This window comes from Paramormyrops kingsleyae, chromosome 21 (assembly GCF_048594095.1).
Source record: "Paramormyrops kingsleyae isolate MSU_618 chromosome 21, PKINGS_0.4, whole genome shotgun sequence".
NCBI classification, from domain to species: Eukaryota; Metazoa; Chordata; class Actinopteri; order Osteoglossiformes; family Mormyridae; genus Paramormyrops; species Paramormyrops kingsleyae.
The window spans coordinates 2,740,358-2,757,071 of record NC_132817.1 but is presented as its reverse complement, the minus strand read 5'-3'; the positions used below and the strand labels follow the sequence as shown (position 1 = coordinate 2,757,071).

The following is a 16,714-nucleotide window of genomic DNA, read 5'->3' as shown; positions in this document are numbered from 1 at the left end:
TATGAGCATAAAATGGGAACACACATTAACAGAAGACGCAATGCAAGACCTCTTAAAACGATAAGTTAAAACACTAACCTCTAGTTATTTCTGTTACATTTCAAGATTTATAACAGGGTTGCACGCAAGTCTCACGTATCTGACGTGATACACACGCTTTCAGATTCTCACACTCATTCAAGAAAACTTACAGCAAATCTATATTATTCCATTATAATCCTAAAGTTTAAAAAGCGTTGGAGTAGTTTGCAAACCATACAGACTATTTACAAGGTAATTAAACTGTTACATACATGTAAATGGTGTACAGATTTAACTCGAATAAAAAAATCTCATTCCTGCCTGCTGACAAAACTGACAACCCTATTATAATAGATTTTGATCTAAATCATTATAAACGAATCGTCATAATAATTTATTAGACCACTTAGTTTACTATATGATTTGAATGGAAATGTTTGTGCGTGCTCACTATAATCGAGAAAAAAACCCTTTCTTTGTAAAAAATAATTAGGACATTTCTGCGTGAAGTATCCTTTTTTTATACGTTTTCGTTTTAGCGCGTCTGTGTTTTTTTTTTTTTTTTTTTTTTTTTAAAGGTTTCATTTCAACAAATGCACCACCTGGGGGCGCTGGGGCAGGGGTGTGTGACAGCTCAGTGGCGTTCGGGCGGTGACAACGCGCCGCTGCCAGGGTCACTGCGTGCCACACCATCACCGTACGGTAGGGAGCACTGCTTGCTACGCCATCGTAATACTGTAGGGAACAGTGGCCCTGCATCGTCGGCGGCCACTAGGTGGCAGTGCGGCGCAGCGCTGTCACCGGACCGGAAGGAGCTGCTTCGTAACACCATAAGGCGGAGCAGAGCGACCTGGAAGCCCAGATCCGTAGCTGTCACCGCCGCCCTGGAAAGATTCCCGGTTGTTTTTCTTTAAAATTGGGGAGGATCGCTTCTCGGACGCGGCCTAGCCGGTGATCAACGCGGCGGCGAGCTGAGCGACGCAGGCAGCGGACTGCTCTCTATTCGGGAGGTAAGGCGGGGCATAGCGGGGCGGGGAGCAGGGGCGGCCGTGTTCCGACGCCTCCACTCGGCGACAAGCCACCCGGACCCCCTCGGGGTGGAGGTCGGTCATCTCGGGCCGGGATGATGGTGTGTTTTTGTGCCTTCGATTCTGGCTTCATTGCCACGGTTGCGGTCTCAGTATGTACCGAATACCGCTCGGAGGCCCCGCGGCGGGGCTGGCGGACCCGGCCGAACCGGGACCGCGCCATGTTACCGTGCTTGCCGGCCGGCGGACGGGCGGTTACGGCAGTCTAGTGAAGCAGTAAGACACCAGGCGCCGGCACGGAGCCTGAGGGCAGGAGGTAGTGCCCCGCGTAGGCCGGTCATCGTGGACCGGGCCTGGGTGTTGGACCGGGTCGGGGTCCTGGGGCTGTGTGGTTAACCGGGTCCCGCACCTTAATGCTGCAGCCGCCGGCATTTCATTGCAGAAGCTCGGCTGGTGCCGGGATGTCGCCGGCCCTGCTGATCCCGAATGGAGGGATGGGGGCTTCAGAATGGAGGGATGGCGGGTCTCAGATACGCGACCCCTGTCGGGCAGACCCAGCCTCTAAGATCAGTAAAACCGGACCCACCGGTCCGGCCTTCTTCTCAGCGTCTTAGTGCTGTTCTTATCTGAGGAGTTGGTGTCTTTGGGCACAAAGCTGCCGGGTCGCACGCAAACACAATCGAGCCCTAATTTGCGGGATAAGCGGGCTCCCCTCTCCGCCCGTTCCGGCTCCGCTTCGGGCTCGTTCGCTCAATGCACCATTGAAAACGTGTGCTAACTCGCCCATTGTGTCAGGCGAATGAAATCGGGCTGCCTGCTCCGTGGCGGCCCTCCTGAATGAGTGCCGATTCGGGCTGTTTATCCCCGGGCTTTGGCTGCGGGCCACCGGATTCAGTGCTGTAATGATGACATGCTTAAAGACCCCCGCTGGCGACACAGGTGTGATCTTCCTCCTGCTGGCATGGGAGCTGCGCTGGGCTATGTGGGTGGGGGGCGGGTGTGTGTGTGCGTTTCTCCTACTGACATTCACCCCTTTAACAGCTCTTTATGCGTGATGTAGCCTCCACACCAATAGAGGAGCCCGATGTTGCTGGTGGGCCCCACTTTGATTTTGTCTCCATGCTCATGATGTCCTTGCATCTGCGTGATGACGCTGTTCTGTGCAGATGTTCCACCTACAGGCCCCGCATGCTTGAAGCCGCCACGCATTTTATGTCAGGGTGATGATGCTGTTCTGTGCTGACGTTCCAGCTGCAGGCCCTGCGTACTCGAAGCCGCCACGCGTTCTGCGTCAGGGTGACGATGCCGTTTTGTGCAGACGTTCCACCTGCAGGCCCCGTGTACTCGAAGCCGTCACGCGTTCTGCGTCAGGGTGACGATGCCGTTCTGTGCAGACGTTCCACCTGCAGGCCCCGCGTACTCGAAGCCGCCACGTGTTCTGCGTCAGGGTGACGATGCCGTTTTGTGCAGACGTTCCACTTGCAGGCCCTGTGTACTCGAAGCCGCCAGGCGTTCTGCGTCAGGGTGACGATGCCGTTTTGTGCAGATGTTCCACCTGCAGGCCCTGTGTACTCGAAGCCGCCACACGTTCTGCGTCAGGGTTATGATGCTATTCTGTGCAGACGTTCCACCTACAGGCCCCATGTGCACGAAGCTGCCATGGGCTCTGTGTAGACGGGGGGCAGGATGCACCCAGCTGCCGGGCCGGGAGAAATGGTGAAGATCACAGCCCCTAACTTTAATCAAAATGTACAGTGTGTATTACATGCATCTTGCCGAGCTGTCTGGACTGAATTTTACAGCACAACATTGGTGTAATTCCCAGGGCGAGTCCCTGTCCTTAAACCCCCCCGAATTTGCACTGTCCTCTGTGCCCTCTTTTCTCTTAATAACATCCGTTATCTGCCTGTGGTGTTTCTCAGCTGTCCTTCCATGAGCCCGCTGTCGCTGAACTCTTTATGTTCACATAATCTCTAAGTAAACAAGGTCATAACCCTGAGTGCTCTGGGAATGCTGACGCGGTGCAGGCAGAAACCTCACGTGTGCCATACCAGGAGCGGCGGGGAGTAGTGTGGAGCGGCGGGGAGTAGTGTGGAGCGGCGGGGAGTAGTGTGGAGCGGCGGGGAGTAGTGGGGAGTAGTGTGGAGTAGTGGGGAGTGGCATCTTCCCTGGTGGTATATTTCCTCCTACATGCTCGCTCCTCCTGCCGACATGTGGCACCTGACTGGATCTCGCCAATGCCGGCCCAGCACGATGCTGAGTGTTCAGTGGATGCCGGCCCAGCACGATGCTGAGTGTTCAGTGGATGCCGGCCCAGCACGATGCTGAGTGTTCAGTGGATGCCGGCCCAGCACGATGCTGAGTGTTCAGTGGGTTTTCCTCCCTTAACACGCTCTCTGTTTCGCTGTTGCACATGGCTGCTTTTGCCATGCAAAGATTCTGGCATTAAAAGTAAAATTTTGCTAAATGAAGCCCCCCTTTGACAGCCCCGGCAGATAAGAGCCAGTGGTTGTTTCGCTGGTGCTGGGTGACCTGCACACTCCGGGCTGGCCGGGGGGGTGCTTCTGAAGCTGGCTAGCTGAGGTTGTTCTGCTGCGACGGGGCCACTTCCTGCCCCCATCCCCCAGCCCAGCACTAGCCCTTGCCAGGAGTATTTGTCATTTTTCTAAAATTGTACCATTTGAGTAGCTGGACCATCTGTCTGGCTCTGGGGACACGTGGCGCTGGTGCCCCCCATTCTTGGCTGGTTTAATGGTGCCCAGCCCACTCTGCTCCACACTCTGTCTTTAGTCCAGGACGGCCGGGGGACACTTCCTAAGGGGGATGTCCTTGTAGATGTATTACCATGGCAGTCTGTGCTGGAGTGCTGCCTGTGCAGTACACATGTGGAGGTGCAGCACATGGGGGGGGGCACGGGAGGGCACCAGCAGCCGTATCTGCAACGCTGGGGGCACGGACACCTGTATCTGCTTCATCCTGCACTGAAGCGTGGCATATTTGTGTTTTCCCACAATCCCCTGCTGTGGCCTGACCTGGATCTGCTGTGCTGTGCTGCTGTCTCACTGCCATCTCCATGGAGCTGCATAAATGATGGGATGTTGTGGTTGTGAGTTTCTGTATGGTCCATTCAGTGGGTTAGGGCTCCATGCGCCTTGTCCCGTTTCGGGTCACGTGACCGGCTGGTGTGTGTGTCAGCGGGTCACGATGGTGGTGATGACGATGTTTGTGAGCGTGTGTCTGACTGTAGGCCGGACTCACGGTTACCGAAAGGCCCACTGAGCCATGACAGCAGGAGCAGAGCGACTCCTCCGACGCCGGTGCTGTGTGTGTTCCGATCCACTCCAACTGCTGCTGCTCAGCGCAGAGATAGAAGATGGCACCCTCATTCCAGCAGTGATGCTGGCCACCATCCCTCCCCCCTCCTCTCTCTCTCTCTCTCTCTCTCCCCCTCACCCCTCGTCTCCCTCCCCCCCTCGCTCCTCCGCCACTGTGTGCCGAGTCCCGCCTTCCTGTTTGCTGAATTGCCTGCTGTTCCCTGGCACTGTCAGAATGGAGCCCTTCACTGTGCCTGTCCCCAAGCTCAGGGTTCGTGCGGGTCAGGATGGGAACGGGATGGTTCTGTGTGAGCTCTGCTCTCCTATTTGCCGGAGAGAAGCTCGTAGCTTCAGAACCCAGGAAGCGAAGTGTTTAGCTGGATGTCTGTCTGTCTGTCTGCCGCTTTTGCGGAAGCAAACCGCCCATCTGGTGAAATCAGCAACTGGCCTTCCTGCGATTTTGCTTCTCTACCTGTTGCGGCTCGTGTGCATAACGACGGCTTTGTACCTCTCCCCAGTGACCCCAGCAGTCCGGCACCACCGCGGCAAAGATGTCTGCGCCTGGGGGTAGCAGCGACTGCCCCCACCTGCAGTGCGTGGGGGAGGTCACCAAGGAGGAGCTCATCCAGAAATCCCATGTGAGTCGGCTATGAGGCCTCATGGGCCGTGGCCCCCGCACAGCCCGGAACGGGTGGAGGTCTGACCTGCATCTGTTTGTTTGCAGGGACAATGCCAGGACTGTAAGGTGGGGGGACCCAACTTGTGGGCCTGTCTGCAGGTGAGTAGGGGGGGAGGGGCTGTGAGAGTCAGTCATGTGACATGCAGATGCATTGAGACTGATGCCTCTCTTGTGTATCCTCAGAACGGCTGTGTGTACGTGGGCTGTGGGGAGTCACACGTGGACCACAGCACCGTGCACTCGCAGGTGAGCGTGTGGAGTGACTGTCTGCATGTACACACACACACACACACACACACACACACCGGCTGCTCCGTCAGGAGGCCCCTGCCAGCCTGCAGGAAAAACCCCGTCTGATCCCAGCCTTTGACCCTGAAGGCACCACCTTTCATCTGCGACGTGGAGCTGCTTTTCCCAAGCGCTGGAAGCTGAAGCAGGCAGGATTTCCATAAGCCCTCTGTGAGCTGCTGAGCAGCCTGTGCCCTGGACATAAATAATTCACATCATTTCCCCTGGGAGGCGCTATGTTCCTTTTATTCTGCCTGGTTCAGGTCTTTTCTAGAAAGATTTTCTTATCAGGTCCATGTGGGGCACCAGTCCCTGAGAGGTGTGAATCACGTTGCCCACACCCAGGACCCTGTGGGCCCCCCCAGAAATGCCCACCAGCAATGTGCAAAATTAGGATTAATTAGGATCCTCCCTTTAATGAGGGTGTTCCGCTGTCAGGGATGACCGCCCCCACCCTGATGGCAGGAACGGAGATTCACGGTGTTCCCCCGGTAACAGCGGGAACGGAGATGATCTTCACGGTGCTCCCCCGGTAACAGCGGGAACGGAGATGATCTTCACGGTGTTTCCCCCGGTAACAGCGGGAACGGAGATGATCTTCACGGTGTTTCCCCCGGTAACAGCGGGAACGGAGATGATCTTCACGGTGTTCCCCCGGTAACAGCGGGAACGGAGATGATCTTCACGGTGTTCCCCCGGTAACAGCGGGAACGGAGATGATCTTCACGGTGTTCCCCCGGTAACAGCGGGAACGGAGATGATCTTTCTTTTTGCTAACTGATTTCTTCTAACCCCAATGCCTGGTGGCAGTGTAGCCTGGGCTGTACAGGGCTGCTCTGCACACCTCTCCCAAACATGGAAATCTAAGCGGTTTCACTCATTTCAAGTGAGTTCTGTTATTTTTCCAGTTCAGTTTGCTTGTAAAAGAGATGCGTTCCGAACGGCCATTCGTAACTTGAAATGTTCGTAAGTCTTTATTTAACATCGTTTTAAGGGTATACACAAGAACAAATAACTAGGATGCTGGGAGTCCGCATGCTACGCTGCTGCGCGACGGGAGTAGCAATCAGAAGTCGTACTAGGCGGAATTGGCAGGCAGAAAAAATAAATGATCTCGCATACAGGAAACGGGAGCCCAATGAACACAATTTGGACTTACAGTCCTCTTCGTTCGTATGTCTGAAAGTTTGTAAGTTGAAAGTTTGTAAGTAGAGGAAAGTCTGTATAGTACATTTTCTCATTACATTATCCCAAAGCCCTTTACATTACCCCTGCCCAAAGCCCCCTGTGAGCAGCCAGAGGTGACAGTGGCAAGGAAAAACCTTGGGAGGAACCAGACTCAGAGGGGGAGCCCAACCTCCAGGGGCCGGTAGAGGAAGTCAAATGAGCAAGATGGCAAAATCTTAATTTATACAGTCCAAATTTTAAGACTTGAGGCTCAATTCAGAGGGCAGGCAGGTGACTGCAGGCTGGTGCTGGTTCTGATGGTAGGATGAGCGGAGATACAGCAGCAGGGTAGGGAGGAGAGTCCTGAGGTGGGCACTGTTTTAGTAGGGGATGGGGACGGTTGTGGCACGCGGGGGGACTGGGACGGTCGCGGCACGTGCGGGCGGGGGGACGGTCGCGGTGCGCGCGGGCGGGGGGACGGTCGCGGTGCGCGCGGGCGGGCGGGGGGACGTGGACGGTCGCGGCATGCGCGCTGACGGAGAGGGGACAAAGTGAGGGCTGTTTTCGTACGCACTGGGAAAGGGCAGGGATGGCTTTGGTGCGCACTGGGAAAGGGCAGGGATGGCTTTGGTACGCACTGGGAAAGGGCAGGGATGGCTTTGGTACGCACTGGGAAAGGGCAGGCATGGCTTTGGTGCGCGCGGGGACAGTTGTCAGAGCTGTTAGAGTTGCTGCTGAGTCTGACTGGATGAAGGACAGACCTGCCAGAAGGGGGCAGCACTGAGCTGTCCCCTTGGGCTCTTCGGGTGGCCGAAACTCTGCCTGCTGCTAATGGCATCCTGAAAGCTGATATCACAGCATTAATAATGCAGGGACTTTAATCTGAGGGCTGCTGGGCTGTCTGCCTGCGCAGCTGTGGGTAGGGGTCATGTCTGCCTGCGCAGCTGTGGGTACGGGCCCTTTCTGCCTGTGCAGCCGTGCCTGCCAGACAGCTTCCATCGCCATCTTTTGGTGTCATCCTTTCAAAAAGTGCAGAGAGGGCCTTACTGATGCCTAGGGCTGGATGCTGCTGTGTGTCTCCTGTAGCCCTAAACCCCCCCCTTACCCAGAAGGCTTTCCCGAGCCTTGTGTTCAGAAGCAGTAGCATTGCCAGTGAAACTAAAGGTATTAAATATCATGTTAAATATCATGGCCAGAGCAGACAGGCAGCCCTTCGCTGGAGTCCTGAGGGAATCCCGCCCCCCCTCGGATCAGAACGGCCCCCAGCTTCGCCTCACAGGCCTCAGAGGGGTGCGGGTGCAGGAGGGAGCCGCCAGAATCGGCCAGTTTTCCCTCATAGTTGCGTGTTTGATACGATTGCACCCCCCACAGGAGACTCACCACAACCTGACGGTGAACCTGACCACGCTGCGCGTTTGGTGCTACGCCTGCAGGAAGGAGGTCTTCCTGGAACGCAAGCTGGGCTCCCGCTCGCCCGCGTCGCCTTGCAGGCCCCCGCCCCCCCCTGCCCAGCACAGCCCCCAGGTACGCAGCATCCTCCTCAGTGTGTAGGAAGCTCACAGGGTGATTTCTGGAAGTAGGTGTTTATTCAGGTGCCAGAAAAAACCTCAAACTCCCCCGAATTCTGACTTTGCGCCTGGGGTATCTCACTCCCGCCAGGAGGCCCCCAGGGTCCTCGGGAGCCCTGCCCTGCGGGCCCCGCCAGCAGCTGTCTGCGATGACCTGGACACCGAGATGGAAGATGAGGACGAGCTCCGGACACGCGGTAGGAGAGCCCGGTCAGCGCAGCCTTCACAAGGCCAGCCAGACTGATCCAGGACCTGTGGAAATGTGCACCGTAGCAGCCCAGCCCAGTGACCCCTAAATGTGCTTTCCTTCCAGGCCTGACTGGGCTGAAGAATATCGGGAACACCTGCTATATGAATGCTGCCCTTCAGGCCCTCTCCAACTGGTAGGCTGCCGCGTCTGACGGTGCTGCTAACGCTGCTAATAACTGAGGAACTTCAGCTGCTAGAAACATCAGTGTCATTGAACCTGCTAACGCATTGATAATGCTGTCGCAGTAGCTAATGCTACTAGCTGCATTTGTGTTGTAATAGCCGCTAATGCCAGTGTAAAGGCCTACACCCGCTTTAAGTGCCATGGCTCTCCTCACGTTAGCACCCTTTGCACTGCTTATTATCAACCTGTCTGTTATCGTGGCCAATCGCTGTGGGACTGAGTGTGTGTCCTGGGGTGCGGCTTTGGCTGCCCGCCCCTGAACTGCACGCTATCGGAATGCTTGCTGCTGTACTCTGGACCCCTTAGCACTGTAGGCCTCTGTTCCCTGGCGGCTTCCCGGAAGCAGGCCAGAGGTGTGCAGGGACGGCTGCTTTATAGAGAATTCTGAGCAAGGAACGGAGGACTCCTGTGTGTGAGTGCTGTTTGGCTCGGCTGTGCCAGTCCTTGGCCTCTTGGTCTTGTGGCAGAGCGCTGTGCGTGTGCTGGTGCGTGCAGCATGTGTGTGTGCTGGTGCGTGCAGCATGTGTGTGTACTGGTACATGTCCTGGTGCGTGCAGCATGTGAGCCTCTGTCCCTGTGCTGAGCTCTTGTCTCCAGTTTCTGATTCCCAGTAAGGGCAGCATGTCATTAGCCTTGTTTCCCCAGCGTGGTGCTGGTGTCAGACTTTTCCCCAGTCCAGCACTGGTTCTATGCATTTCCACGGCAAAAAAATGGTCCTGGCCAACAAATGAGAATAAACTAACACACACAGACAGGGGAGCCGTTACGAAGACAAAATGTCATAAAATAGTATGGATTGTATTTGTAGAAAATAAGATATTTTATGTAAAATATTGACTTGCAGCAAGACGCTTATATAATCCACATAAATCAGGGGTGGGCAGCCAAAGCCGCAGTACACACTGGCCCTTTGCGGATAAGACTGGCCACCCCTGACATAAATGATGCAACGTTACATTTGACGTTACACTGATTTTTTTGTTTTTCACAGAATAAAAAAAATTATCTCCTGACCAGATTTAATGAAGTCTAAATATGTTTAACAATAAAGCACAAGTATGTCACAGGTTTGAATAAATAAAATATTGTGGTGTTTAAGGAGACGAATGGATACAGGCAATAGAGACTGGGAGCAATGAGTGATACTCTGAGAACTTTTTTTTCGGTTTAGCAAAATAAATCCAAAAAGCTAAATCCAGGTAAACCTTCACCTCACTTTCACTTCCGCATGCGTAACATTTCTGTTCCGTTCTTTTTTAAAACCGGTGGAAACGCAGGCTGGTTCTCAAAAGGCACTAAGCCAGAACCAGTCCAGCACTGGCACTCCGTGTTGGTGGAAACTAGGTAATTTAGGAATCTATCCAGCACTTATGCCCTCAGTGGACTGTTTAGTTGGATAAAGGGCATTTTGGAAGAGGGCGGCCTATGTCCCTTTGACCTCTGATTGACTTCTGATTGACCTCTGCCCCCCCCCAGCCCCCCGCTAACCCAGTTTTTCGTCGACTGCGGAGGCCTGGTCCGGACAGAAAAGAAACCCGCACTCTGTAAGAGCTACCAGAAGTTGGTGTGTGACCTGTGGCATAAGAACAGGTATGGCCCCTGTGGTACCCCCCCCCCCCCCCCCCCCCCCCACCACCAGAACTGCCATATCCAGTGTCTGACTGACCCCCCCCCTCCCCCTGCAGGCCCAGCTATGTCGTGCCCACGAACCTTTTCCAGGGGATAAAAACCGTGAACCCCATGTTCCGTGGATACTCACAGCAGGTGTGTCTCTACGCCTCCTTGTCCCTGCCCCACTTCTTGCCCCACCATCTTCTCACTCTACTTCTTGCCCCGCCTTCCCCTCATCCCGCCCCCTCCCTGGCCTGTTGTTCCCAAGCCAAAACAGGGTAACCAAGCGCATCAAACCGAGCTGCCCCCACCCCGCACGTTTCTCTCCTGGTGCTCCATCTGTCCAATGAACTTCTCCCCCACCCCCCCAGTAATTACCACACCAGCAGAAATAAAGGGGCTTGTGTCACCAGGGTCCAGCCCTCGGGTTTCGTCATGGGGGGCGCTTTTCTGTGGGGGCTCTCTGGCTGATCGTGGTTCTAAATTACCGCAATGATTTGTAATAAGAGCAGGAGCGTCCAGAATCTTGCTAAATGCGGATTATGGTCCGTCCCAGTAAGGGCACAGCCCCCAAAACAAAAGCAGCCGAGGCCATAGGCTGCCACCTGCCCCACGCCACTGATCCCAGGGTCCCGGCAAGCGGACATACAGGCAGGGATCTCCTGACAGAGGTCCTTTGTGGTGGCCTGTGACTCTCCATGGAAACTCCAATGAGAGAGAGAGAGAGAATGTCTCACTGTGCAAAGGGGCCCCCTGGTGGTGCATGTAAGGAGTTGGTGTTCAGTTCAGTTTTGTTTCATGTTAATTTTATGTAATTTAAGAAAAGACTTTCCATGAGCAGAGATACCTCCCAAATGTGGCTCCAGACTAAGCAGAGATTCAAGTAAGTTGAGCTCAGTTTGCATCATTCACTCATAACTGTCCATGCTCCATGGTACCAAGGATTCGCAGGAGTTCCTGCGCTGTCTGATGGATCAGCTACACGAGGAGCTGAAGGAGGCGGTGGTGGAAACCGAGGAGGTTCCACACGCCACCCCCATGGACGAGGCGGCCGAGGACGACCATAGCCAGTCAGACAACGACTTCCAGTCGTGCGATTCCTGCGGCAGCAGTGAGCGGGCGGAGAGTGAGGTGGCCCGTGTGGCGGAGGACACCAATGAGGCCGAGATGCTCCTTCCCGAGGAGGTGCAGGACAACCGAGACTGGCAGAAGGAGAAGAACCTCATCAACGAGCTGCACCGTGCCAGCGCCAGCAGCCACGATCTCGACAAGGACATCGACACGGCTGCCGAGGCCACGCCCGTCATCAGCAGCCAGGGGGCGGTCAAGATGCAGACGCAGGGCCGCCTATCAGGTAGGGACCACCCTCGTGTTCAGACCTGGGGGCATGCGAATAGCCCCCAGTAACAGTGAGGTCGTGCTCTGGAGGTCCTTGTGCCCCCTGATCACTCCTCCCTCTGTCTCGCTCCCACAGACTGCTACCTGGACATCCACATCAGCACCTCCAGGCCGCAAAGCCCCACCACCCATGATGGGATCGGTTCCAAAATATCCAGCAGCCCTCCTAAGTCTGCCCCAGGGGGCTGGCCGGGTCTCAGCACCTCCCACAAGAAAGGTAGCGTCTGGCTGCTGGGTGGGGGCATAGGGGCATCAGAAAGTCTGCTGATCAGCCCGATCTCTGCTCTAATCTAGCCGTCTGATGGCGGCCTGGGAGTTAAAGCCAAGCATCTCGTCCCTGATCTGCCCTCTCCTGTCCACAGCAATGACCTCACTGACTCCGCCCAAGAGCCGGACGCAGAAGCGGTACCGCAGTGTGATCTCGGATGTGTTCGACGGCACTATCGTCAGCTCCGTGCAGTGCCTAACATGTGACCGGGTACGGCATGTTTTGGGAGGGCGGCCGGTAATCTGGGGAATGAAGCCGCGTTTACAGTTTGGCGTGTGCTCTGATGATGTCACGCTTGGCAGCCCGCCGGCAGTGGGGGCAGCATTTGGGTACAGTGAGGAGATCTCCCTTCTGCTCGGTTGTGCTCTTCAGGTGTCCGTGACGCTGGAGAACTTCCAGGATATCTCGCTGCCCATCCCTGGCAAGGAGGACCTGGCCAAGCTACACTCTGCCTCCTGCCACCAGACGGCGCTGGTGAAGGCCGGCTCGTGTGGAGAGGCCCCCCAGGGCTGGATCGCCATTGTCATGGAGTACATAAAGAGGTGAGCCCTCCACCCCTACAGGCAGATTAATCACCATGCCGATCTCAGCCAAGCCCCCCCCAACCCCCCACGGTCACCCACCTTGTTTACCTGCTGTGGTCCTCCTTCCTGGAGGAGGTGCCGTTGTGCAGTGCGCAGGCTCAGCCCTTCCCCTTCTCTCCCACTGGCAGCTGGCTCTGGGGTCCAGTGGTCACGCTGCAGGACTGCCTGGCTGCTTTCTTCGCCAGGGACGAGTTGAAAGGTAAATCCGACGTTCCCCTGTCTGAAAATGAGCTAAGATAATTACGTTCCAGCAGCCAGCGAAGAAGTCCAGCCATGGTGGGGGTGGGGGGGGGGTGAAGTGAGGATCCCACATCGACGAGATGACAGATTTTATCAGAAGGTGTGTCAGAACATGGCCATAAACGACAGCAGTAAAATCTGTTACAGAACAGAAGCGATGGGGACGTTTGCAGGTGCTGGACGTGGAAGAGAGCGGCCTAGCTGCTCAGTACTGCCCCCTGGTGGGTTAGCTTGAACTGCAGAATGTTGTGACTCATTGATGCTCCTGTGTCTTTTCCAGGCGATAACATGTACAGTTGTGAAAAGTGCAAGAAGTGAGTCTTTGTATATTTGTATGCGAATTTTGGCTTTAATGCTGATTTACGGTGTCTTTGTACTGAACATGGTGGTTCTGTGCTTGTTGCCAGGTTACGGAACGGAGTTAAGTTCTGCAAAGTGCAGAGTCTTCCGGAGGTGAGTGTTCCTGGCCTTTAGCGAGCCTCCTGCCCTCTGTCTCTGTGTATCTGAGCTGTATCACTCCTCTCGCCCCCTCCCCCACCCACACCCCACCCCCCCAGATCCTGTGCATCCACCTAAAGCGCTTCCGGCACGAGCTCATGTTTTCCACCAAGATCAGCACGCACGTCTCCTTCCCGCTGGCCGGCCTTGATATGCAGCCCTTTCTCGCCAAGGACAGCTCCGCCCATATTACCAGCTACGACCTGCTGTCTGTCATCTGTCACCACGGCACTGCAAGCAGTGAGTGCAGCCTGAGGGGGAGGGGGGGCCCACAGGCATCCTGTCGGGGACCCGGATCCTGTCTCACTCTGGCCTTCCTTCATTTTTTTTGTAATAGTGCCTTTTTAAGTCCTTCCGTCAGATAGAAGCCTGTGCTTCTATTTATAGCAGTGTGTGCTGTGTTTAAAAATAGAACCAAGGCTGTAATAAATTCTGTTCGCCCCCTGGTTCTGTGTGGGCGTGCCCTGCTCCCGGACCCCCGCCCTCACCGACCACGTCTCTCTGCCCCTGCAGGCGGACACTACACCGCTTATTGCCACAATGACTTGAATAACCTGTGGTACGAGTTCGATGACCAGAGCGTGACCGAGGTCCCAGAGTCATGTGTGCAGAATGCGGAGGCCTACGTTCTCTTTTACAAGTAAGAAGTGATGGGGGGGGGGGGGGCGGCTCGAGCCGACCAATGACAGAGTAGGATGTGGTCACATGGCTGGCCATGGGCGTGGCTACAGCCTCACGCTCTTCATCATAATGGGTCTTGCTGTTGCTCATAGCGATAAATGTTATGGAAATAAGCCCTGCGTTAGCACGTTTCGGGGAGTGGGGGGGCCTGAACGTCTTCTGGCCGGCACGTGCAGGAAGAGCAACGAGGACGCCGTGAAGGAGCGCCGGCGAGTGTCGGGCCTGCTCAGCATGGCGGAGCCCAGCCTGCTGCAGTTCTACATCTCACGCCAGTGGCTCAACAAGTTCAAGACCTTCGCAGAGCCGGGGCCCATCTCCAACAACGACTTCCTGTGCTCCCACGGAGGTGAGGCACGCTCTCGGCTTGGGCCGTGCTTATTGGCTGGAAGCGTGATTTGCTTTTGGGTTGGAGGTCATCGGGGTTACCTGACACGCCTGTCATGGGAGGCAGCGATGTCTGCAGAAGATGCTGCAGGTTCGATGACCTTCTTAGACCTTCTGTAACTTTCTGCGTCCCTGGTGCTGTCAGTGGAGTACAGTGCCCGGGTGTCCATACTGACACGTGTGTTGCTCCTGTCTGCCAGGCGTCCCCCCCCACAAAGCGTCCTACATTGATGACCTCGTGCTGATGCTCCCCCAGAACGTGTGGGACCACCTGTACAGCAGGTGAGGCTCTCTGACGAGCACCGCTGGGGGGGACGGGCCGCAAATGACGCGCCTTATGACCTGTCTGAGTCCCGGCCCTCAGGTACGGAGGAGGACCAGCTGTCAATCATCTCTATGTCTGCCACGCCTGCCAAATGGAGATCGAGAAGCTGGAGAAGAGACGGAAGGCAGAGCTCGATATGTTTGTTCGGGTACGAGCTCAGGAATGCGCCGGTACTTCCACCCCTAGGCGCTCAGTTTGCGGCCCTGTGATGACTGACACGGGAAAATTATGTAAATAGTAACTGGGTAATTAAAATTAATGTTACAGATGCTGGTAACAGAATGAAGAAAGATTTAAGAAAATTAATATTAAGTATTAGTAATTGGCATGTATAACCATAGATGAAGTACATTAATGGAGAAAATGCATAATCCAAAAAGATGAAAGGGTCACTGTACAGAGGGTGGTGTGTTTATCGTGCCTTCCGTCACGCGGAATGGGGGCGGGGCCTTCCCAAGCCGCGTGGGGGTCCTGCTGCCATGGTAACGCACAGACTCCACCCTCCTTGTCCCCAGCTGAATAAAGCCTTCCAGGAGGAGGAATCTCCCGCCGTCATCTATTGCATCAGCATGCACTGGTTTCGTGAGTGGGAGGGCTTCGTCAAAGGCAAGGACAACAGTAAGTGTCCCGCCCCCCTCGTCAGCCAGCGCGGAGGTGCTGAGGTCACCTCAGGGCACTCCTAATGCCGACTCGGCTCCCGTGCGAGGGACTCGTTTTAATTAAGGTGAGAGTCAGTAAGCTGCCTGGTCTGACGTGAGAAACGCTGCCCTCTCTTGCTGCAGATTTGCCTGGGCCCATCGACAACACTAAGATCGCGGTGAACAAGAACGGGCATCTCACACTGAAGCAAGGTAACGCTATACCGCCGCGACCCAGGGCAGGTAGCCACAGGGTGGCGCCCTTCTCATGTAGTCTCCTTTCTGCCCTGACAGGGGCAGATTCGGGGCAGATCTCTGAGGAGACGTGGAACTTCCTGAATTCGATCTACGGTGGGGGGCCGGTGGTGACATTGCGGCCAAACGTGAGCCAGGCGGAGTCTGAGCCATCGCAGGCGGAGGAGAAGATCGAGGTGGAGACCCGCTCGCTTTAGCCCTGCCCACCAGACGCCGGGCCGAAAACACTTTTATTTTGCACTTGACTTTTTATTTGGAGAAGCACTCAAAGGCATGTCCCCACCATTCCGTAAATTACAGTGAATGCGAGGAATAGATACCGCCATGGTACATTTTGTGATGTGTATATATCCTTTTTATTACCGCGGAGGACTACAGGTAGCCACGGAGGTGGGCTAGTAAGCCGTGTATTTAACTTGGTGCAGCTGAACATGTATCATTACCATGTTTCTTTCCCACAGACCAAATGGAGCGTGTTACCCTGTGAGTGCTCACCAAGGGTAACAAGCCTCTGTAGATGAGCCCCCAACTCTTAATGTGTCCTGTAGAAAGTGGTTAGCATAAGGGGAAAAATGCTTAATCAAAATCTACAGATTACCAAGGGATACTAAGTACTTAAGTAGTCTCAGGAAAGACCGTAATTTTGCACTGTACTGTGTAAGAATCGAAGGCGCCCACGTGGCCCGGGAGCGGGATCCCCGTCTCACGTCACGTAACTCCGAAGGCTGTAGTTTAATGCGCCGGTTATAGAGTTTTGTAGGGAAGCTCAGCAGAAGCATGCTTAACTTACACGTACAAGTGAGTTTAACAAGTTCTCTGGCTGCCAGAACGTTGTGGGTCGTGAGCGGTTATGTTGATTTGCATGTAAATATTGCTTCTGCTTCCAGCATAATGTTAACTTAAGCAAAACTGCAGCTGTCTTGTAAGTGAAATTATATGTATAGAATACATAATGACCTCGACAGATCCAGCGATTTCTCACTGTTTCGATCTTAAGCAAAGGCATTACATATGTATGGGCACGATGCACATAACGGCGATCGGGGTGTGAAAGTTCTCTCACAAGAAAATCACGTGAATGCTTTATAAATAGTAATATTTTAGCTGCCCGATGCTATTAAAATATGGAAATGGTTTTGTTGATTTAAAGACGGTGACCAACTCGTCTACGCTTTGAATACCTGTGTACTGTAAGACCGTAATATAAAATTGCAATACTTTATGTATGAAGTGATTTACGCTGTTGCAAATAAATAGCTGGAAACACTGAGTGCAGAATGTTCAAAGGTAAAGCAGTTGTATGCATGTTTGTTTTCGCGTTTGCTGACCATGCT

The 16,714-nt window shown here is 54.6% G+C and overlaps 1 protein-coding gene across 1 annotated transcript; it reads left to right on the top strand.

The window, feature by feature from the left end:
• Positions 1-810: 810 nt before the first annotated feature.
• On the top strand, positions 811-16,672 carry usp33 (ubiquitin specific peptidase 33). Its single transcript, XM_023815844.2, has 24 exons — positions 811-1,031; positions 4,882-5,001; positions 5,088-5,141; positions 5,226-5,288; positions 7,869-8,021; positions 8,157-8,262; positions 8,379-8,448; positions 9,975-10,088; positions 10,184-10,262; positions 11,052-11,463; positions 11,584-11,724; positions 11,870-11,985; positions 12,148-12,317; positions 12,488-12,558; positions 12,880-12,913; positions 13,007-13,052; positions 13,157-13,337; positions 13,611-13,737; positions 13,955-14,124; positions 14,363-14,444; positions 14,527-14,635; positions 15,003-15,105; positions 15,270-15,338; positions 15,420-16,672. The coding sequence occupies exons 2-24, from the start codon at positions 4,915-4,917 to the stop codon at positions 15,575-15,577; spliced, it is 2,715 nt and encodes a 904-aa protein (XP_023671612.1). The 5' UTR covers positions 811-1,031; positions 4,882-4,914; the 3' UTR covers positions 15,578-16,672.
• Positions 16,673-16,714: the final 42 nt, after the last annotated feature.